General features: G+C 39.2%; 1 protein-coding gene across 1 annotated transcript in view; it reads right to left on the bottom strand.

Annotated features, from left to right (window-relative positions):
• osbpl5 (oxysterol binding protein-like 5) overlaps positions 1–23195 on the bottom strand; it is a 74871-nt gene that overhangs the window by 17371 nt on the left and 34305 nt on the right. The window contains exons 3-5 of the mRNA XM_061970023.2: positions 1982–2136; positions 1611–1684; positions 151–231 (exon numbers count right to left, since the gene is read on the bottom strand). Of these exons, the coding sequence (XP_061826007.1) occupies positions 151–231; positions 1611–1684; positions 1982–2114 (288 nt within the window). The 5' untranslated portion in view covers positions 2115–2136. The remainder of the gene's footprint in view (positions 1–150; positions 232–1610; positions 1685–1981; positions 2137–23195) is intronic.

The following is a 23195-nucleotide window of genomic DNA, read 5'->3' as shown; positions in this document are numbered from 1 at the left end:
AGTACTCCGGGTGGATTTTGTATTACTCAAGACTGTGATACTTTTGACTAAGCTGACAGTTTTTATTGATGAATGGGTGATAACACCTATGATGCAACACTTCCTTAACCCATACTAATCAAGAGTGTATAGGGAAAATAAGCTATATACCTTAAGAGACTCCTTTCGAGCAAGTTTTTCTGTCGGGGAGGGACAATCCTTCTCAAAACCATTAAACATCCTTGATTCAGACTGGAGCAGGGACATACGAGATTAGCGTCAGGAGCAGAAACAAGAAAAGTTTATTTGCAACAGAAATATGTACTAATCACTCATGGTTGATTGAATTCATTAATTCATTCATTTCAATTGAATTGAGACAGGTATGACACATTCTAATACATAGAGACAGGACAAATAGACATACGCAAGGGGGGCAAACACCAGGTAAATTCCAGACTATAAACCACAATTGTTTTCCTATGCTTTAAACTCTGCATCTTATAAAAAGGTGCGGCTAATTTATAGATTTTTCTTCGCCAACGGCCATTATGTTTTGTATTCAACAAACAGTTTTCATAAAATACAATCAGAGACATTGAAAATGTGTGTTATTGTTTGTGCTCTGGCGCCATCTTTTGGACAGGTTTGCTCACTGCAGATGCTGCAGGGTGAACGTCTACAGTATTTCCTTCTGTTTAGTGCTTTGAACCGGACGTACAGGTGCCGTTTGGTCTTCTAGTCAGTCGTCCATAACGTTTCTACTCGTATGAATTTTTAATTTATCACTACAAGCAACGCTTGTAAGTTTTACGATATAACTAAAACGATTCATAACTATTAAACCGTCCCTTGTGCGATGTCTGTAGGAGTGTTTTCATGCATATTTGTACGCTCTATCGTAATGTAATCAAGCTAGTGTTGTTGGCATTAACTAACATGTTTACGAGTGTCTGTGTTAGTATTAACTTACAAAGGCATTCTTTTTGTACTATTTCAGTTTCACAAATTCCTCAGTAAATTTGTGAAGTTATTGAGTCTGTTAAGCTGATTGGAGAGCTAGTTTCCGCAGCTAGTGGGTCCATGACGACGACTTCTGTTTGATCAGCCGTTTGGAAACAATTAAGGTATGTAAATAAACATTTACAAAATATTTCTGTGTAAAGACCTAATTAAAAACAATAATAAAAATAAAAAATATAAAAAAAATATATATATATATATACATATAGATATATAAATATATACCGGTATTTATATATATACTATATATATATATATATATATATATATATATATATATATATATATATATATATATATATATATATATATATATATATATATATAGATTTGCGGCTTATAGTCTGGTGTGGCTAATATATGGGAAAAACATTGTTTTCTTTTAAAATGTTGTGGGTGCGGCTTATATACCACTGCGCTCTTTAGTCCGGAAAAAACGGTAATTGCAATTGTTTCGTCTGAAGTGACCACATGACACTGATAAAAACAATTCCACAGCTTTTAGGGGACTCTACCACATTAGTGCTACATTTTTACACTCAAACAAATGGCCATTTTGACACGTTAAAAAACATAATTCACTGCCCAATCAGGAATTGTGTTCTTACCTTGCTGCCTGGTGACTGGACAGGACTAAGTTCATTGGTCATCATGGAGAGATCCTGTCTGTCTGTCTCACTGCCTGGTGGAAACCCGCAACACACAGTCACACATAAACACATGACTTTGGGCAGCTGATGCACGATAAAAGCAAAAGAAGGTCAAAAGTGACTAATGATCAGCTGCTTATGTCTGCTTATTATCATTTATCATTATTATCATTTGCCAAAATAAAGGCACGTCTGGTCTTGAATACTTTTTTCCAGCTGTGGTTTGATAAATGTTACTGTGAATGGACAATAAAGAATGTTTAAAAATAAATCTATAAAAAAACATATATTCTCGTAAATAAACCCTTCATTTACACATGGCCACCTACCTGGACTGAGGTTGTAGAGGTTGTGGTCTCCAACAGATAAGTTCCTGGTGAGGGTGCGAGGGTCAATTTTGGGTGGGGAAGTGGCATTTGGACACAGAGAATACCTCCGTTGGAATAAACTCTCCTCCTTCATCGTAACATTCAGCACACGCCCTCTGACAGACCACAGTGGAAAAGAAAAAGACAAAATCAGATATTCGATACAAGTAATAATAATTTTAATAATGGATTAGATTTGTATAGTGCTTTTCTAGACCTCTGATGAATTTCCTGTTTTCACAGCAGTGACTTGGATGGCAGAAGCTTCATTCGTGCCAGGAAACCATACGTTTTTAGAAGATCGCTCTACCCTCCGAGCCACGCTCCTATTTCGTAAGTAACTTCCTAACTAATGTACGTTCTTTTATTTGTGTAACACTGTGTCACATCAACTCTGTCGTTCCTCCCCTATTTTGAGTCTGTCTGGGCTCCTTGGTGCACTAATGAAGACATACTGGACAGTACAATAACTGGTCAAGCTCCCCGCGTGACATAGCAAATGGTAGTGACAAGCACTTCAGACTCCAATGAAGCACTCAGACTCCACAATTTCATTGACTCCATCTCAGAGATCACATCAAGTTCAACCCCCGTAGCACTCTCCATAGCCAGTGCCAAACAAATAGCATGTTATTCCACCATGGCTCCCCAATCTGCCTACGTCAACAGACTTGAGACTTTAGCATCACTACACATTGAGCAAAGGGATGCTGCTTTAAAGTGCCTCCACATCCACATGGATCCCATTAACTAATGGCCTGTGTATTCATGAGGGAAAATGTAACCAATTGGTGATTCTCGAATAAGGCAGACACAATGGAACCTCAATTTAACTCACTCAGACTCCTTCCTCTCAGCGTGTTTAATCTCCCTTCTCCCCCCCCTGGTATTTTCCGACAATCATCTGAGAAAGCACAGACAAAATGGTACCTATTTATAGCATGTTTTAATAACTGCTGAAAGTCATGGCTTTTAGTATAACGATCATTACACATTTTTAAAATTAAGGCTTTTTGTAAAACTGAGGAACACAAATGTAAATGGAGCATAACTGTTGCCAGCTGGGAATGTCGAGATAGTAGACCCCGTACTAGGATCAATCATTTGAATTAATTTACGGCTCAGATCGGCTGTTACGCCGTGTCCTTTTTTATGCTTTGCGGTGACACCTGACTGAATGTGACAGCGCTTGTGTGTCATAATTACGACGGTCAGCTGGATTAAAAAAAAAAAAAAAAAAAAAAAAAAAAAAGGTACCGAAAGCAGTGTCATTAGTCCAGAATTTTACCAAATAGGAACCGGTACCTGAATATGCCAGTCCTCAATACACATCCCTACTTCATGTGCCCCAGTTTTTTGGGATACGAGTTGTCTCTTGGCTAATTGTTATGCTTTAGGTTGCAAGCAAATGTTCGGGTTACGAGCATCCCCACTGATAGTGCATGTAGCGAATGTCACAGTAAACCCTGAAAGATCTGACCAAACCATCCAGTGTCTTATATACTAGCATTAACTTATACCTAGATTATTAGGTATGTAACAGTATTGTAAATACCACGATATTGCGGTTTGAAAATCCTCAGAATAATTCCGTGACGTGTGACGGTATCAAACGGAAAGTTGGTGAGTGTATTTTTTTTCTGGCACTTTTGTCGGTCTGAAAATAAAATGAATTTCCCCAAATCCTCTACACAGTGCGGGTTCAACAAGGTGGGGAAGAAAAAGAGGAAGCATTTGGGAGAAGTGTGTCCGTAGGAGATAAGAAGAATTATTTTTTTTGGACATTTCATCAAAATCCGTCCATAACTTTTTGAGTTATGTTGCAAACAAACAATGGCAAAAACATAACCTCTCTGGCGTGCCGTGCCACCTTTGTCTGGAGCATTTCCAAACCGACACAGAGCTGGTCACCATGCACCACAGAGAAGGGAAAGTGCTCGGCGGGCTGCAGACACTGCACACTGCGGCAAATACGAGTAATATGACAAGCTACTTGATAAACCATCACCCGGAAAATATATTTGAACATAAGTTTGTGGGGGATTTACATTATCAAAAGTTAAATTGTTTGTTAACTTTTCGGACAATCAGCATTTTTTAAAGTAATAAAACATGTCTACTGCTTCTCAGAAAGTAAAACTTGAAAGACACTAAACTGTACATTATTGTTTTACACTTGTTGCTTTGGATGTTTACATTGTCATTGAAAACACTCAAGTGTACGTTTTTTTGCTCGTAAGTCATTTGCTTGAAACAGTATATGTTCCAGCACTATTATTTGCACTTAAAAATACATGTTAGTGTAGTAAAAATATGATTAGTACGTTTGAGCATTATGTTTGTTCAATTACAGTAAGTGTGTTTATCCTGAACATTCCTGACACTTCATTTGACACATTATGGCATTTTTCCAAGCCTTTTTTTGGACAATACCCCAATAATATCGTACCGTGCCTTTAATACAGTAACAATATCGTACGGTGAGATTTTGATATCAATACATCCCTACGAGATAAACGTAACTGTGTTTCTCCAATCAAGGAAACGCAGATAATCTATTAATTAAAAAAAGAACTCGTAAAAACAAGGCTACGAGTATCACACAGTCTGAAGCTGAATGAGTTGATAAAGACAGCCAAGGGCGGCAAAATATTTATTTCTAATGAAGGACATTTATCCGTGAGAATATGAAGAAGCTGTTGATGGTATTTGACCGAGAAGCAACTCACAGGAGTTACCGTGGAATCCACTATCTTATACTGTACATTGTTAATTTATTTCTTAAAACTACTGCAGTACATTCTATAGTTTTGTTTTTGATACTATATTAGGTATTTATAGATTATTTTTTTCATATTAAAAGTCATGCTACATGTTAATAAACATGGTGGTGTTTTTTGCGGGCTCAGCACGGAATCGTATTTCAATTCATTGATTTGAGATACGAGTATTTTGGGTTACAGCTCATTTTCAGAACCAATTAAACTCGTAAGCCGAGGTACTACATTTTGTGTAATTTCAATCAGAAGAGCATTTATGAAGTGACGTAGGACGGAAGAGCCCGACTCACACTTACCATTCTTATGGGGCTCAATGTCACGGCTCTGTGTGGGACTGTCAGGTTTTTGCACACCAATTTAATTTAAGATGGACTTAAACTACAAATATTTGAGCATATAAAGAGACCTGGTGGTAAGTCTTCATAAAAGGCATACAGACTGCTATTTGTACTGGCACTCACCATCTCCTTCCAACATGTACTACTCCACGCTTTCCTAGGACTCATGCTTTACCTCTACCTTTAATTTTTTATAAAATGCAGTGAGGGAAATGGGATACCAAAAAGGTAGACTACTTCTTCAAACACTTAGGCTGTATTTCTCCTTTTTAAGGAAGGCTATAAATAGCAATACTTTGCTGCAGTGCATGTGTAGCTGAGATCAGCTAACAATGAAAGCTGTTGTTGAAGATTTTAAACACAACAGCACACAGAACTGTCTTAGCTATACAGAAATTCGAACACACACAAATAGTGCAAGTCCTGAGGTGGATCAATATATCGAGGTCAGAGGTCAGACATCACAGCTGCAGTGTACAATTTTTGTTCAAGGAAAAAACTCAACAGGCAGGCTAGACTAAGCATGAGTATCCTTGCATGCAATAATTTTGTGTTGTGGATGAAAGTCAGTTGTGCCTATATTGACGACACGCTGGTGCTTTCCGCACGCGTTTGGAAACATTGTAAATATTTTTTGGAGGCCCATGTCCACATGGATGCCAACATTTTAAAATTGCATGTATACTTTTCTTCTTGTCCACACACAAACATATACTTTTGTACTTAAAAACACAGGCTTTTGAAAACTCCGGCCAAACTCTCAAAAGGGAACTGCATTTTTGGGGGAATTATGTTTAACATTCACAATCCTTATGAGAGACAAGAACACATACATGTATGTCCCTCATAAACTGTTTTAATGCATTCCACAGTAACTTGTAAATAAAGTCAGCTAACAATGCAGCTAATTGGAGCCATGATGCCATTGCGTCTATTGTGCAGATAAACCCACTAAAAACATTTAAAATGTGCCAACCATACCCATTTACATTTTGGGACCTCAATATTAAAACCAAGTATTAGTGATATTGTTATTTTAAGCGTTAACGTTCATTTTAGAGCCTGTGAGCCGGGGAAAGATAAATCTAGATTATAAATCATGCCTCTCAACTGGATAGTGGATGGTTGTGGACATAAACCAAAGAGTTGATCTCCTTTGACAGCCAACTTAGACCCTGAGACGACAAAAAACACGAAAATACGCTCGTATGCGCCCACCTTTTTTTTGTAAACCCTTCGCAAGGATTATGATATCTTCTTCTAAATGGGAATATGCAGTATGAACATCATCAGTAGGCATCCCAGTGAGAGCAGACATTGTACAGTAAGTGTTTGTTTTATTATGTTTGTTGTCTCTCATGAAGTCAGGTATGACAATAGTAGTAGTTGTTGTTGAAGGAAAAAGCAAAGGTTGTGATCCATCCATCCATCCATTTTCTACCGCTTGTCCCGTTCTGGGTCGCGGCGTATGCTTAAAATGAGCAAAATACGTAAATATTACATGTTATTATGAATGTGCCTGTTACCACATTACATGTATACTTATAGCGTGTATATAAAAAAAAAAACCTGATGAATGTGTTTGGATGTTTTTCCCTACAGGCGGAATCGAACGACTTCCCTAGGCTCCATTGTTCGCTGACTTTTGCCAGTGTTTATTTACGAGTTAAAATGCATAAAAAAAGAAAAATGTGTGTATGTATTGATTTTGAATGATGGTATTCCAAAAATAAAATGCAGTTCCCCTTTATTTGTTTGTGTGTGGAAGAGTAAAATGAAACGTTTAGGTTTGTGTAATTAATAGGGAAGTAACAATATGAAAATTCTATATCACAATTAGTGTAACCAAAATTATCATGGTTATCATTACTGCTGCAGTATTGTTGAAGATTTCCCTTCTTGAATTACTTATATTTAGATGATCATAAATAGTCAAACAATAGACAGACTAAAATAGTCACATTTAAATGAAAAGTAATTGTTTCTATGTATCACTTCAAATTTGTGTTTTTTGAAATCTTGCTTTTCTAAATAAATGTTTACGTAAAGTGATACAAGATTAGGTAATACAATTTAAAAAAATTGGATCTACAGTCCGTACGAGAAGGATTTTTCATGCCATGTTTATTTAAAAGACAAAGAAGAGAGTGTGTGTAAGATGATACTTATTTCTGCTCCTTTCCATTGATGAGTTAAAATAATGTTATGTTGTTTGATATTGAATAAAATAAAATAAAAATGGAAAAAAAACAAAAATGGAAATGAGCGAAAGAAAAAAGCAAATCATTCAAATAGAATCTAAAACTGACCTTCTCAATACTGAAATAAAACATTTGCACGAAACTGTGCTTAACCTACTGCATGTAAACATGACCTCAAGTTCACAAGGAAAGGCTAACATCCACCTCCACTAGCAATGCCTGCTAAACTACAGCTCTGCTAATATTTACCAAATGATATGAGCACCTTGTGGAAAAGATAACAGCAAAAACAGCAGCGCCTGCCCAGTCAATACTACGCATTCCTGTGTCAAACATTAACCTTCAACTATGAATAGGACGACAGGTAAAACAACCACAGGCAAAATGTCTGACCCAAAGTTACTCCACCAGGGTACATATAGTAGGAACAGATGTGTGTCTGTGTAAAGTAAATCAAAGTCTGGTACCGTGTTGACATGTTCTAATGTGCATACTGTTTATATGTTTAATTACTTTTTCAGAAACTCTCTTTCAAGGCTGTTCTGCCTCTGTGTTTCAATGATAGAAACAAATGTTTACATTTCTATCAATGCCATGAAATCCTGCATTTAAGTGGGTCTTTTCTAGCACATGTAACAAGAAAACACTGTTTTCCGATTGATACACAAAACAAAAACAAACACCATATTGGAGCAGAAGGGAACATGGTACCATGCTGGCTGCTGGCAGGACTGCTACAACTATTTCAAATATCAACACTATTTTCCTGTCCATTTCCACAGATTATGTCTGATAACACGTCCGGTTAATGTGATGTCATGCAAATTCACTTTGTGATGACATATTCCTTCGATTATTGATTGATTTGTGCTAAGACAGCACAGCATGTAGGTTCAATGTGCAAAATTGTATATCTTAGTTGTTTAGACAGCAATGTGTTGATACAAGTTTAAATTTTGGAATGTATTTTTTATTATGAGAAAAGAGGTTAATGTCACTTGTATTCATGTTAGCAGTTGAGCTAGCTAAATAAATGAGCGTGTGTCACCCGTCCTTGAGTTTATCAAAGTGTTATCAATCCCGGTTTTACGATGATTTTTAATTCATAGCAGTAATACTAACTGTGGGGCTTTCTATTGTGGTTTATCAAGACACTGTTTATCGTTACAGCCCTAATAGGTTGTATTCCGTCACGTGACTTTAAAACGGAAATAACTCAAGTGGTGAGCCACCAAACCAATATGGCTACTGTGCAGCAAACAAAATGTGAACTATCTGAATAAGTAAGGGGTATATATCTTATTATTAAAAGCAGATTTGAGTAAAAAAAAAAATCAAACTAGGCAATGGAATCTATCAAAAAAAAGATTTGTTGAGTGATCCCAAGGATTATCCTTCGGTCGCATACCCAGACATCTCGATCTATCTGGTGCTTCAGACATCATTCTATACAAAAAAAAAACAGATGAAAACTTGGAAAAGCAAGAAGGTCTACAACTTCTCTTTTTGTGGCTAGGCCAAGGAAATGGATATCAAGATTTTCCCGGATAAATCATGCATTGTTTTTGCTCATGACTTGACTTAGCGTCTACTGCCATGTTTGTTGCACGCACCGTTTACGAGTATGCATGTTTTGCCCCCGTCTTTATCAATATATAATTATATAACAGATGTCAACATTTTTGTTTGTATTTCATTCATTCAATGTCAAACAAAAATCAACAGATGTCAACATTGTGTGTGTGCTGAAAGCTTAATTTATGATCGCTGCCTTTGGTAAAAGCTTCACTCTTATGTTTTGCTCACATTTGCTTTTTTTATTGAGACACGCAGAGATGGTCCTTTACAAAACTACAAACTACAATAAGATACAAATAATATCAAGATAATACTTAAATGGGAAACACTAAATGTTAAAAGTATATCAAGCGAACCTTTAACAAAGTGATCATTGCAAACTTGTGTTCTTTCACTCGATCTGCTCCCTTTGAATGGAGTGTGTGCCACTTTTCTCGTCGTTTTTTGTAATATCTGGCACTCTTTCGCCTGTCTTGATTACTGTTGTAGACTCTCGAGGAACTCTGAAAAAACTTTAATCTTTTTCGCATTTTGAACGGTTCCAACAGCCTAAAACAACGCCAGCATAGAGCATTTTTCCTTTGAGAGAGGCAAAATGCCGCCCAGAATGATATGACGGCAGACACTCGCTGGCCCACCACTTCGATTCTCACATATTTAATGAGCCGGACGTGACGTCAGGTGAATACAACCATTTGGATATAATATAATTGGTAATGGATTTGCTTTGGTGTAAATTTAGCTCCACAATCACGTTGATAACCTACTTTCTGCGTATGTCTGCAAGCCTTTTGTTTGTAGAGGAGTTCTCTTTAGAATGCAATTGAAATTCTCCATGTGTCGTCTTGTCAAAAAGTATCAGAATTTATCTTTTGAATATATACACTGTTAAAAACATGTTCTGTAGCAAAACATGATATTATAAAAATTTTTTTAGACACAATCCAAAATAAACTTAATAAACAGTACAAAGATTAACTGGTCACATTAGGTACCAAGACCATTGTTACAACATTATAAGTCAGAAACGCTGCAAATAATCATGGGTGCCCTTTAATTATCATGACAAATATTTGTTGAAGATACATCTCATCACGTGAACAAATCATAGTGACTGCCCGTCCAGCAACTCAAGCCACAAGCTCTAAAAGGTAGCAAGATGCAGAGATTTTATGAGAACTTCTCTGTCATACTTTGTAAACCCCTCTGCTTATCTTTGTCAACACTCAACCCAACGGAAATTAAAAGATGGAAGGTGAGTGTTATTAGAACAGGAAATAATGTATTTGTAACTGTTACTGTTATTGCAAATCGGAATAGAAGGCATTTACAAAAGTACAACCTCTGAACGAGTCATAGTATTTACACACACAGGAAGTAATGTAAAAAAGCTGACCAATCACATCTTTTACAGTCTGCATCCCCAAAGCACAAGATTATTTTGGATGTACATGTCAAGTTACAAGTTAAGTTAAGCACTTGTATTTGTTTATGTAGGTGAAATGTTAAAAAACAAGGCACATAGCAGGGATGGCGGCCTGTGGCCATCCAGAATCACCTTTGCACACCATGGCCCACAGTTGTGGACTCTGCGCCGACTTGCGGGGACGCTCGGCAGTGTTGGATTGCATTCCACTTTCGTCTAACTAAATCTCGCTTCCATGCCAAATGCCTCACCTTTGGGTCCACTTTGAGGCAGTCTACTTTCTGTTTATCACTTAAAAGTGTAGTGTGGGAAATCAGCATGCAGCGATGCCCAACAGAACAGTATCGTCCATAGAGTTAAGTCCAACACGAATGTATGTGCTGCATTTTTAAGAACTTCCTAAAACGTTTTGCTCTCAGCCGCAATGTCTTTTTTGGATTTAAAGGGGACCTATATTGCGACACCAACTTTTCTTACTCGATGGTACCTGCTTTTGTGTATCAGAGATCCCCAAAGGTCTCGAAAATGTGAAATTAAGCTGTGGAAGCATGGCTGAGATATTTGTAAAATAATTTTGCCTTCCTTCCTACTACCTCCAAGCGAGCTGTTTGGAATTTGCTCCGTCCTATGACGTTTTCTGACCTGTGACATCAGCGGATATCTCCACATATGGTACAAATTTACCCAAAGATCTTTGCACAAATCCGTCAATGTAGTCAGGGGCTGTAGTCAATAAGCTCCTTTTTCTTTATCCTCCTGTTGTGGGGCAGACTGACTCGTACATGCACATGCATCCTCCGCTGTTGCCATTTCCAATACAAAGTAGCGTATAGTTCAAACTTACATCTGTTCATACTACATTTTATTTAGATAAGTATTTTTTTATTCAAGACATACGTTTTAAGTTTTCACTTTATTAATCTTAATGTTGGGGATTATTATTTATTTGCATGCAATGTGCAGTGTTACAATGTTTTGTTTACAGAACTATTTTGTTCAAGACAAAAGTATTGCTTACCAAAGATAGCTCTTAATTTAGTTATTTGAAAATGATTCCATAAAAAGCACAATTTATATCTGGTCCAAAAAAAACAACATTATGCAAATTGGAATTTTGCTAAGAGTAAGATGCAGTGTTTGCAGTGTCATTTCAAGCTACTACTTTTTGATCAAATAAAATAAAATGTTTTTTTGAATTATCTCTGTCATTTGTATTCAATGGTTTCTTTAAAAGGTAGGGGGGGGAAATTCGAAAACATCATGAATGACATTTTTTGTGAAAATAATCGGCAATTTTATTTTTAGGCCATATGGCCCAGACCTAGAAGTACCATTACATGTTGTGTAGACCACAAGGTAGTGTTTAAATTGTAGTACAGTCGCTGCTGGATAACATTTCTGGAGCGGAGTCTGGAATGGACTGTTTAAATCGGAGGCTGATATCGGAAATTTTTTATCCATACCGATAAATTTGATACAATGTTTTGGTTGATATCGGACCGATATCTGATATCAGATCAGGACACCACTAGTTAAAATTATATGTGTAATGCTCATCCTTACTCCATGTTCAAATATGTTTTTCCCACCCCAAGTAAGGATCACACCAGAGAAAATAACTTGGATGTGTCCAGACAGACTTTCCTTCAGATTGATATCAGTGGGTCTGTGGGCAAGCATTGTCTCAGCCGAGTTGCTTTGCGGTACGGATCTAATCTTAAAACAGGGGTCTCCGAAACAGCGTTCAATAGCTACCTGTAGCTCGCCCCGCCTTTCTGAGTAGCTCACCAGAGGGTTCTAAAAATGTGATGTGTCACAGCAAACTGATAATTTATGCTGGTCAAATGATCTAATATTTTGAATGACTCTTTTACCTGAAAAATGTGTACTTAGGGTTTCTACTCAGGTATCAGAAAATCTAATGGCTAAGACTTAAGCCCTCTAAATAAACATCCAATTCTGAATTGGTTTATGAGTACAAAGTAAGCAGAAAACATATTTCAAATTCTATCTCTTTAAAACATGCTGTAAAAATGTGTATCCTCTGAAAATATGCCTTATAATAAATAGCTACAAACTGGGGGATTATTTGTTTTAATCAGGATACTGTTAAAAATAGTTACACGTTTTATTGAATAATTAATGAACATCATTCTAGGAATACAAATGATGCATGTGTTCTGAAATGGAAGACTGATTTAAACATTTTAGAAAGAGACATGTCATTTAATAATATTTTGAAAAATGACAATAAGCCCTTCCATCCATCCATTTTCTACCGCTTATTCCATTTTGGGGTCGCGGGGGGCGCTGGAGCCTATATCAGCTACAATCGGGCGGAAGGCGGGTACACCCTGGACAAGTCGCCACCTCATCGCAGGACCAACACAGATAGACAGACAACATTCACACTCACATTCACACACTAGGGCCAATTTAGTGTTGCCAATCAACTTATCCTTTAGATGCATTAAAAATAGGCTGAATAGATTGTATTTTACACCGTCACAGTGTCACGTGTGGAGCGCATGGTGATGCGGGGTTTTGTTCTCCCAAGATGCAAGGGACGAATCCGGACAGGACTTGCAGGTAACGCTTGATTTAATAATAAAACAACACAAAACAGGTACAAAACAGAAAACAAATCGACTGAAAAAGGTGCCGAGCGCACCGGAAGCTAAGGCTACAACTTAGCAACGACTATGACAATTAGCAGGGGCTAGGAGACAAGCAAAAACTTACTTAGCAGTCGCGTGACACAAATAAAGAAACCAGGCTGACTGACTGGAAAAGGCAGGCTTAAATAATGCCAATGATTACAACAGGTGCGCGTCAGAAACACAAGCGGCAGGTGGAATTAATATGTAACTATGGTAACCAACTCAAAGGTGCACAGACAGGAACAAAATGAGTCCAAGACTAACAGAAAACACACGTGACCCGAAAACCCAAACAGAAATATGATCCGGGCAGCGGATCATAACAGTACCCCCCCCTTAAGGGACAGATTCCAGATGTCCCCTGGAAAAACTAAAACCCACCAACTACACAACAGTTCAAGAGTCAAGGGAGGGCGGAGGGAGGTCTTGGCGGAGGGTTGCCAGGTCACGTGTCCCCGAATCCACCGGGGACGATTCAGGTGGCGGCGGCGAATGGAACGCCGCTGCCGCAGGCGAGGCGGACAACCAGGGAAAGGCCACATTCGTGGCTGATGAGGTGGGCGGGAGTGACGCCAGAACTTCAGCAGTCTTTGAGTCTTACGCCCAATTCGTGGGCGTACAAGAATTAACCCTGAGAGGGCTGCATGCCGGTGTCTGTTGGCTGTTTGCGCAGCTGGCCAGCCGGAGGTCGTGGAGGCAACGACCCTGGCGACGAGGAGGGTGGCGGCGCCGTGGGAAGGCCCGCCGGAGACGAGGAAGGAGCAGACGTTGGCGTGGAAGCGGCAGGCATCGTCATCGAGGTAGGCGAGGCTGCAGCAGGAGTAGACGTCGCCGCCGTGGAAGCAAGAGGAGTCGACGTCGCCGCAGTGGAAGCAGGAGCAGTCGTCGCCGTGGAAGCAGGAGGAGTCGTCGCCGTGGAAGCAGGAGGAGTCGTCGCCGTGGAAGCAGGAGGAGTTGTCGCCGTGGAAGCAGGAGTCGTCGTCGCCGTGGAAGCAGGAGGAGTCGTCGCCGTGGAAGCAGGAGCAGTCGTCGCCGTGGAAGCAGGAGTCGTCGTCGCCGTGGGAGCGGGTACCGGAGCTCGCCTGGGAGCGGGTACCAGAGCTTGCCTTAGAGCTAGCCTGGGGGCAGGTGCTGGTGCGTAAACCAGCCTGGGGGCAGGTGCTGGTGAGGAAACCAGCCTAGGGGCAGGTGCTGGTGTGGAAACCAGCCTAGGGGAAGGTGCTGGTGCAGAAACCAGCCTAGGGGCAGGTGCTGGTGCGGAAACCAGCCTAGGGGCAGGTGCTGGTGCGGAAACCAGCCTAGGGGCAGGTGCTGGTGCGGAAACCAGCATAGGGGCAGGTGCTGGTGCGGAAACCAGCCTAGGGGCAGGTGCTGGTGCGGAAACCAGCCTAGGGGCAGGTGCTAGCCGTGACTTAGGCAGAGGTGGCCTGGCTGGAGGTTGTGGCTTGGCTGGGCGCAGCTGTGCTACCCCAGTAGCACAGCTCCCAGCACTAGCCCCCCCCCCCCTCAAGAAGCGGATACCAGACGCGCTCCCTGTGGTCTGGAATCGTCTTCAGTGGTGGGTGGAGGGAGGTCAGGAGGGGGGTAGACTCTTCCCCTCTCACTTGTCCAACAAGTCCATTTCTGGGAGCATTAGTCACTGGGGGCGGAACTAAAGTCACTGGAGGCGGGGCTTGGAAAACAGGAGACTGAGACTGAAAAAATCTAAATTTTGAAAAAAAAATTCTCATAAGGATTAATTCTAGAAACAAAGTCCTTAGTGGGGGGCTGACAGAGGGAGTAAACAGAATCTAAAAAAAAATCTTGGTCTCTGACGTCATCCCTAGTGGGCGAGATGACGTCATCACTAGGCAGCGGTGTAATGTCAACAGCGCGGGTCTCCCTCTGGCTCACAGCCCAGTCGGAAAATTGTTGGGCACAAACATGAATGGAATTACCAAACCTCTGAAGGGAAGACTGGGCTGCTTTTGGCGTGCTGCTGTCCGGAAGAGGAGTCTTCGGGAGCGGCGCGTCCTGACGGCGAGGTGAAGACTCCTTGCTGTCCGATGCGAGAGAACGAGGTGCTGGTTTCTTTTTGTCACGTGTGGAGCGCATGGTGATGCGGGGTTTTGTTCTCCCAAGATGCAAGGGACGAATCCGGACAGGACTTGCAGGTAACGCTTGATTTAATAATAAAACAACACAAAACAGGTACAAAACAGAAAACAAACCGACTGAAAAAGGTGCCGAGCGCACCGGAAGCTAAGGCTACAACTTAGCAACGACTATGACAATTAGCAGGGGCTAGGAGACAAGCAAAAACTTACTTAGCAGTCGCGTGACACAAATAAAGAAACCAGGCTGACTGACTGGAAAAGGCAGGCTTAAATAATGTCAGTGATTACAACAGGTGCGCGTCAGAAACACAAGCGGCAGGTGGAATTAATATGTAACTATGGTAACCAACTCAAAGGTGCACAGACAGGAACAAAAAGAGTCCAAGACTAACAGAAAACACACGTGACCCGAAAACCCAAACAGAAATATGATCCGGGCAGCGGATCATAACACACAGTTGTTTAAAATGGGTAGTACAGTCGATAGTAAGTTATGTATAAAGTGTCAGGCAGCAGAAGGAACTGTTATTCATTTACTGTGGAAATGCCATTAAATAAGAGTTGTGGTCTAAAGCGAGAAAGAATTGCCATGTTTGTCCATCCTAGGCCACCATAGGTCACATGAGGTGTCTGCGGCACGAGTGTTGCTAATGTTAGCCAACACGTGTGTCGAACTGGAGACGACTGAAAAATAAAGGAGTTAAGCAAGCTGAGCTTCCTCATTAAGATGACATGGTGTCAGACTTAAGGACTACATTGCTACAGTGACAAAAGAATGGCAGAGCTGTTTGATTTAGCCGTCCAGCGGAGTGGAGGCAGCGCTTTTCACATGTTTGGACCTTACAAGACCTCTTGTATCCAGTTTGAAAGCCAGAGCTGAGGAAAATAAACATAAAATACACAGTGAACATTGTTTATGTAAAATACACAATGGACATTATACTTTTATGTTTATTTAATGTTTGTTTTCAGTCTTGCAAACCTAAATGAAGGAAGAAATAAATAAAAAGAAGGAAAATAGTTCAAAAGAAGGTACATTAATCCTCGACAAAAACTAGAGCCTTTTTTCTCCATGCGGTTAACTAGCTGCACACGGTGGAAGCGAGTAGCTAAGGCAGAATAATGGATTTATTGACAGTGCAGTGTGAAAGCCCTTGTGTTTACTTTGCAATTATGTAAACACAGTCTCAAAGAAACATAACCTGCAGAGGCACTTTCTGACGAAACATACACATTTCAATGTCCGGCCCCTGAGCACTTGGGCTCTTGAAACTGCAGCCCTCTTCATTATCTAGTTGAATAGCCCTGACGTATTGTCTATCGCCCAGTCCTACAATTGTGTGACAGTTTTTAATGTTTCTGGACATGGTATTTAAAGGGGAAAGGCACTTTTTGGGGAATTTTGTCTATCATTCACAATCCTTACGCAGGACAACAACACATAAATTTTCTTTTTTTTATGCATTCTGAATTGTAAATAAATGTGATCAAAAGTCCGCTTACTATGGAGCCTATGGGATTCACTCCATTCTGCCAACAAAGCCCTTAAAAACGTGTAAGTAGGGCTGGGCAATATGGCCTTTTTTTAATATCGCGATATTTTAAGGCCATATCGCGATACATGATATATATCTCGATATTTTGCCTTAGCCTTGAATGAACACTTGATACATATAATCACAGCAGTATGATGATTCTATGTGTCTACATTAAAACATTCTTCTTCATACTGCATTAATATATGCTACTTTAAAACTTTCATGCAGAGAAGGAAATCACAACTATAAAAATCAAAAAAAATTTCATACGGTGTTGATCTGGAAATGTTTGCCTCGGCATTTTGATGGTGTGGGCGTGTGGCACCGAACGGAGATGTTGACATGCGGAGTAAGCACTCCTCATTCTCTAGCAGGTGACTTTTCAAATGATGCTACATATTAGCAGTAATGTTACTTTTTATAGCAACACTTTTGCCCCACACTTGACAAATTACGGTTATCTGTTCGACATATTCCCACTTGAAGCCAAACCACCGCCAGACGATGGACCCCCTGATGTTTTTTGGGGGAATTAATTATTCCTTCATTTGTTACCAGATTCACACCTTCTCTCTCTCTTGTATTACCACTCGCACGGCTGGGCTAGCATCACAGCTAACGTTACCCATGCTGCTACCTCTTTGCTGCGCGAGGGCGTATACGTATGTGACGTATGTCGTGACAGTATGTGACATATGTAAAAATGTGCGCTTGTCTGTCTGTGAGAAGGAGACACAGGAAAGAGCGAGGAGAGCCTGTAGTGTAATGCCAGTAGCTAAAAGCAACTGCGTGAGAACGTATACTCGAATATCACGATATAGTCATTTTCTATATCGCAGATATATCGCATATATCGATATATCGCCCATCCCTACGTGTAAGTATATATGTAATGTAGTAGCGGGCACATTTATAATAACATTTAATAATCATGTACTTTGTTCATACGCGGCGAGTTGATTTAAAAAATGTATCACGACATTCGATTTTTTCTCGACAACATCATTGATTACCACTCACCGCAGACATCATGATATCCAACAAACATAATAAAACATCACTTACTGTGCAACGTCTGCTGTCATTAGGATGCCGACTGACAAAATCTTGTTATATTGCAGTTTAGATGACGAATGACTCATAACCCGCGCAAAGGAAAGGGTGGTGGGAACAAGCGTCTTTTTGTGTCGTTCTCGCCATTTCTGGGTCTAAATTGGCTGTCAACGTGTACCAACATGTCGCGTTACATCCTTATCCTTCTACTATCCAGTTATGAGGCATGATTTATGATCTACAATAAACTTCTACGAGCAGTGAAGCATGTTACCACTTGATGATGTAAACATAGGCACACACGCAAGTGGTCACGATGCCGCTATAACTAGTTTGTCTGGGTTAGCGTTTATAACAACAATAATACTAATACCTGGTTAATATTTAAGTCACAAAATGTAAATGGAGTATTGTTGGCACTTTTTGGATGTTTTTTTTCTTTTTTTAATGGGTTTTATGGGCAGAATAGAGTAACTCCCATTGGCTCTGCTGTAAGTGGACTTTTATTCAAGTTTATTTATGAGTTAGAATGCATTAACAAAAATACATCCATCGTCGTGTCTTTCATGCCGATTGTGAAGGTTAGGCAAAATTCCCCTTTAATGCTTTTTAATGCATTTATTTTTGCTAAATCCATTGAATGATTTTCAATGCCCTGCGGAAATCCTGGTACTAATTTGCACATTAGTGTAAAATAGTAACTGGGAAATGGTTCTCAAAGTTCACCTAAAGCTGTTCAAAAAGTTACATCGTTCAACCACACACTTAATACAACAATGGTTAGTGTTTTCATGATAAGGCCTTACTTCAACGTCATTGATGTAAAAGAACATACATGTGAAGTGTGCATTATGTTGGTATAAGCTATGAAAATAAATGTTACCAAAATACATAGCTCTCACACATTTTTATTTTGAAAAAGTAGATTTTACAAGAAAAAAGGTTAAAGAATCCCGTCCTAAAACCTCCCACTGGTTACTTCGCAGGTGTCAAAATCGAATAATACATTATTCTTAGAATCACACAAACACAAGTGTAGAACAGGCTTTAAATGCCAGCATTGTGGTTGGCACAATACAAGGATTTGCTCAATCATCTCTGACAACAACTTGTCTCATTGGTCAACAGCAGCAAGCAGAAACTCTCTGCGTACCAACCTTTAATCTTGTTGCTTACACAGTAACACTTGCAGCTTTTGCTATGCCGATCCATACAATCTTCTAAAGAATCTGATGTACGGCCAAAATTTAAGAAGCATCCGTCTGAAATTCAATTTCTCTTTGCTAAGGATGCACCCTTGAGCCTAATTTGAGCTGGCATTGGCTCTGGCTACGCAGGTCCTTGCAAAGAGAAAGCAGTATAAAAAAATGGATGATAGCTGGGATGATACTTTGGTTAGTTTCGCTATAGGAAAACCCTGGAAGGCAAATCAATTGATGGTGACTGAAATATTTGATCCTACAAAGAGGACTATGATAATATTACAAAGGCAGATCAGTTTGGTCACCATGTTAATTATATGAAATACTGTTTGGTTTCTAATGGCTAAAGGGTTACTTGGGTGGGCGGCCTTGCAAATATATGATAAAAGTCTACGCAACAGATAATTACAATTTACAAGGTAGAAAATGGCATTATGCAACATTCTCTGTGGGTGGGTTAAGGGGCTCCAGCAACTTCCGATTCCTCTGTCCCAAGGATTGTGTGGCACCAAATCAAACTAATTTGCTGATTGTTTAATTGATGGCTGAGGTAAAATAGATGTAATACCACATATACCAAAATTACAATATTCAAGTTTTTTCTGAAGTTTACCATTGTGGGCCTACCTCCAAGGAGTCAAACAGCTACATCATCAATCTGGTTGTAAACGACCTTAGATGAACTGCTCCTCTGGTTGTCAAAATTTAAATAATCAATATATGCTGTTAGTATCTTAGTAGCCAGAGAATGGCCATAGTTCAAAATGAGCATGTGATGTAACAGACATATGCGGCCCAAGAACGTGGCGTTAAGGGGGCTAAAGTCAGCTGTATGTCAGTCTACATTATTGCACTGGAGTAGGTTAATCTCATATGAAAGTGTGAGAGCACAGCAACACTGAAAGCCAGCTGTTCTTAATAGGATGGCATAGATAAGTCCCTACATCCACCCACCACTCAATGCTTCTTAAGGCACCTTGTTAACCCCAGTTGCCAATGACGACAACGTCAATGGATGGCCACATGACCTACATATAACCCAAAAGGCTGCTGCAAAGAACAGTATGTACATCAAAAATTCTACATCAATGTTTAATGGTAGAATAGGCATGTAGGGTAGACATGCACAGGTATTTGTTTGTCCATTTTTTTTAAGGCCAGTGCATTTCAAACAGTTGTACAGCAAAATGTTCACATACATTGTTTCCATACATTGTTTCCATTTGGAAATGCAAATGAAATATGATTAATGTTCTAACGTAATCCTGTTTCCCCGCAGAGCATTAACATATCACTAGGGCTGTCTTTGACAAATAATTTTAATAGTTGAATCTAATTTGTTAGAATTTGCTAAGGATATAAACATTTCATATCATGGTTATTGTGACCAAACTTATTAATGTTATTATTATCACGGTGTTGTTGAATGTGCTCAAAAATTACTTAAAAACACACTAGAATCTTAACTAAGTTTTACATTTTTTAAATACCTAAAAAAATAGACACAATATACAGTGGGACCTTGATTAACAAACATAACTGGTTATTGAACAGGATAAATCGGAAAGTTCGTATAAGGAATCAAATTTCTCCATAAGAATCAATGTAAATATGAATAATGGGCTTTGAACACTTTGAACACAATACAAATGTGATTCAGTACTGTATATCACACAACCATAAGAAGTAGGTAATGGATCTACTATCTCTTTATTTACAAACTAAAACATGTCCTGTATGCGGTGCTCTGCCAAGACGTGCACACACACAAAGAAGTTCCTATGGTGCCATCACTAACGATCAGAAATAACAAAGGAAAATCCACTTTACATTAATTACCTTCACTATGACTAATACCACCATGCATTAGATCTTCACCACAACACATACTGCCTTGGAGAGCAGTTTTTGGCATCTGCAAAACTTGTAGGACAATTTAATTACCGGTAGATAGAAAAGGGCTTTTGTATGTATCAGAGCATTCCAGTTCAAAAGCTGATCAACACTGACCAACATTAGGGATGAAAAATTAACAAAAAAGACAACGGTCCATCAAAATGATGAGCCCCTTCAGCGTGCCCCGCTAAAAATGAAGTACGGTACAAAAGTTATGTAGAAATTGACGAGAAAGCAATTAAAGTGGATGTACTTTATTTACTGCGAGACAAGAGTAGTGTCTGGAAAGAATATATATATAAAAAGAAAGCAAATTGTATTATTTGTGAGTGATAGAGCTTGTAATGCAATCTAGAAATTACCTGTGTGTCATATCCAGGGATGGGAGCACCCCCTGATTAAAAAAGAGGAAATTGAAATAAAAAGGAACATTTTTATCAGCACGAAGTACTGCCAATGTAAACCCTATAAGAACATTTTGAAAATCAAGACATTACCCACAATTGGGTGCATTTCTACAATATATTTTACCTTTAGATTTATTCTCATCTATTAACCTTTTTTGACATGTATATATCCCATGTAATGTACCACAGAATTTTTAGTTTTTTTGAAGATAATTTACCAACATTATTATCGTTGAAAATGTAATGTCAAATTCTATAACATGCATGCAAAGAACTCAGAAAATGAGTATCGGTACCTATGAATGAAAACAGTGAGTACCTACGGCTGAGGTGAGCGTTCAACAAATTTTGTTCGGATTGTGTTTTTATTAATATTTCATTTTAAAAAAAGCGGAAGTGATATTTTGACTCGAAAATTAATGTTTAAAAATGGGGATTTTTGCGTTTTTGCGGGAATTTCACATGTGTGCATATCATACTGTTCAGGATTATATTAGTATATATTTTTACATAATACAATCAATCCATCCATTTTCTATACCGCTTATCCTTACTAAGGTTGTGCGTTAGCTGGAGCCTCTTTCAATCATAGGGAACATATAGACAAAACCATTTACACACATTTATATCTATTGACAATTTAGAGTATTTTCAATCATAACATGCATATTTTTGGAATGTGGGAAGAAGCCGGAGTACCCGGAGAAAACCCAGGCGTGCACAGGGAGAACATGCAAACTCCACACAGAGATGTCCAAATTTCATCAAACTAGAATGAGTGTGAATGTTGTCTATCTGTGTTGGAAATGGCTGGATGGATGGAGTAGAATTGTTGCCCATCTGTACAGCATGTTTGAAATAAATTTAAACCATAACCACATAAACAAGTGATTGACGCGGAAGTGTCACTGACCACTCTGTGTGCGCTGAAAGCTGTGTGTCCCTAGCTCACACTCAGTCTTCCAACACAGGCGAAACAAGGTTTTAGTTGGAGGAACTGGTCAGTAAAAGACAATGTTTTTTTCACCACCTTAAAACTTGACACAAACTGCACTGCGCGCTAGTAACTACGAGGGTCGGATAAATACTGAACAACAAATCAATTATTAGATTGACAAACTTGCCATCCAAACAATACCCAGTTTGTTGGCAATATCAGTCAGCCATGGAAGCACATTCAATCAATTTACTAAGCAGAGATGACACAAACCAGTAAAAGATTCAAAAGAGCTGCTGTCAGAGCCGACAAACTCCCGCTGCTAGCCTGCTAAGCTAACAAAAACAGCTCAAGCTAACATGCCAATGAGACTCAAACTGAGCGTGGACTCGACACGAAAAGCTGGTTCTCACCAGTACCAGGTCCTAAATGGCTGTCAAAGTGTTATATCTTCAGGTGCGATGCTTGATTTATGATCTCAATAAACTTACAGGGAGCAAGGAAATGAGGAAGCAGCTGATCAGTCGATGATGTAAACATCGGCACACTGGAAGTGATCACAGCGCTGCTATAAATAGTTTGTCTGCGTTAGCGTTCATAATAACAATATCACTAATACTTGGTTAATATTCAAGTCACAAAATGTAAATGGAATATTGTTGGCGCTTTTTGAATGGTTATTTATCTAATTTTATGGGCGGAACAGTGGAACTCCCATTGGCTCCGGCTCTCAGCTGATTTTTATTTACGTTTATTTTATATTTAGAATGCATTAAAAAAAATCCATCCGTCATCATGTCTTTCATAATGATTGTGAACGATAGGCAACATTTAAAAAAAAAAAAGTGCAGTTCCCCTTTAACCCAGGGTGCTATATTTCACATTTTGTTATTTTGTGTTTTTGTTAGCTGAAGAATTAAGCACAGCTAAATGTTTTTAAGAAGAATGGAGATTATATTTGACTCTTAGTATTTTCAAGGCTTTTTTGTTTTTCTAATCTCAAAGCAACTAAATTGGGGTCCTGTTTTTTGCAAAACCTACTTTTCTTACTTGTTGGTACCTT

The sequence above is a fragment of the Nerophis lumbriciformis genome, linkage group LG10 (assembly GCF_033978685.3).
Source record: "Nerophis lumbriciformis linkage group LG10, RoL_Nlum_v2.1, whole genome shotgun sequence".
Classification (NCBI taxonomy): Eukaryota; Metazoa; Chordata; class Actinopteri; order Syngnathiformes; family Syngnathidae; genus Nerophis; species Nerophis lumbriciformis.
The sequence above is the reverse complement of the archived record's forward strand: the minus strand, read 5'-3'. Positions and strand labels throughout refer to the sequence as shown.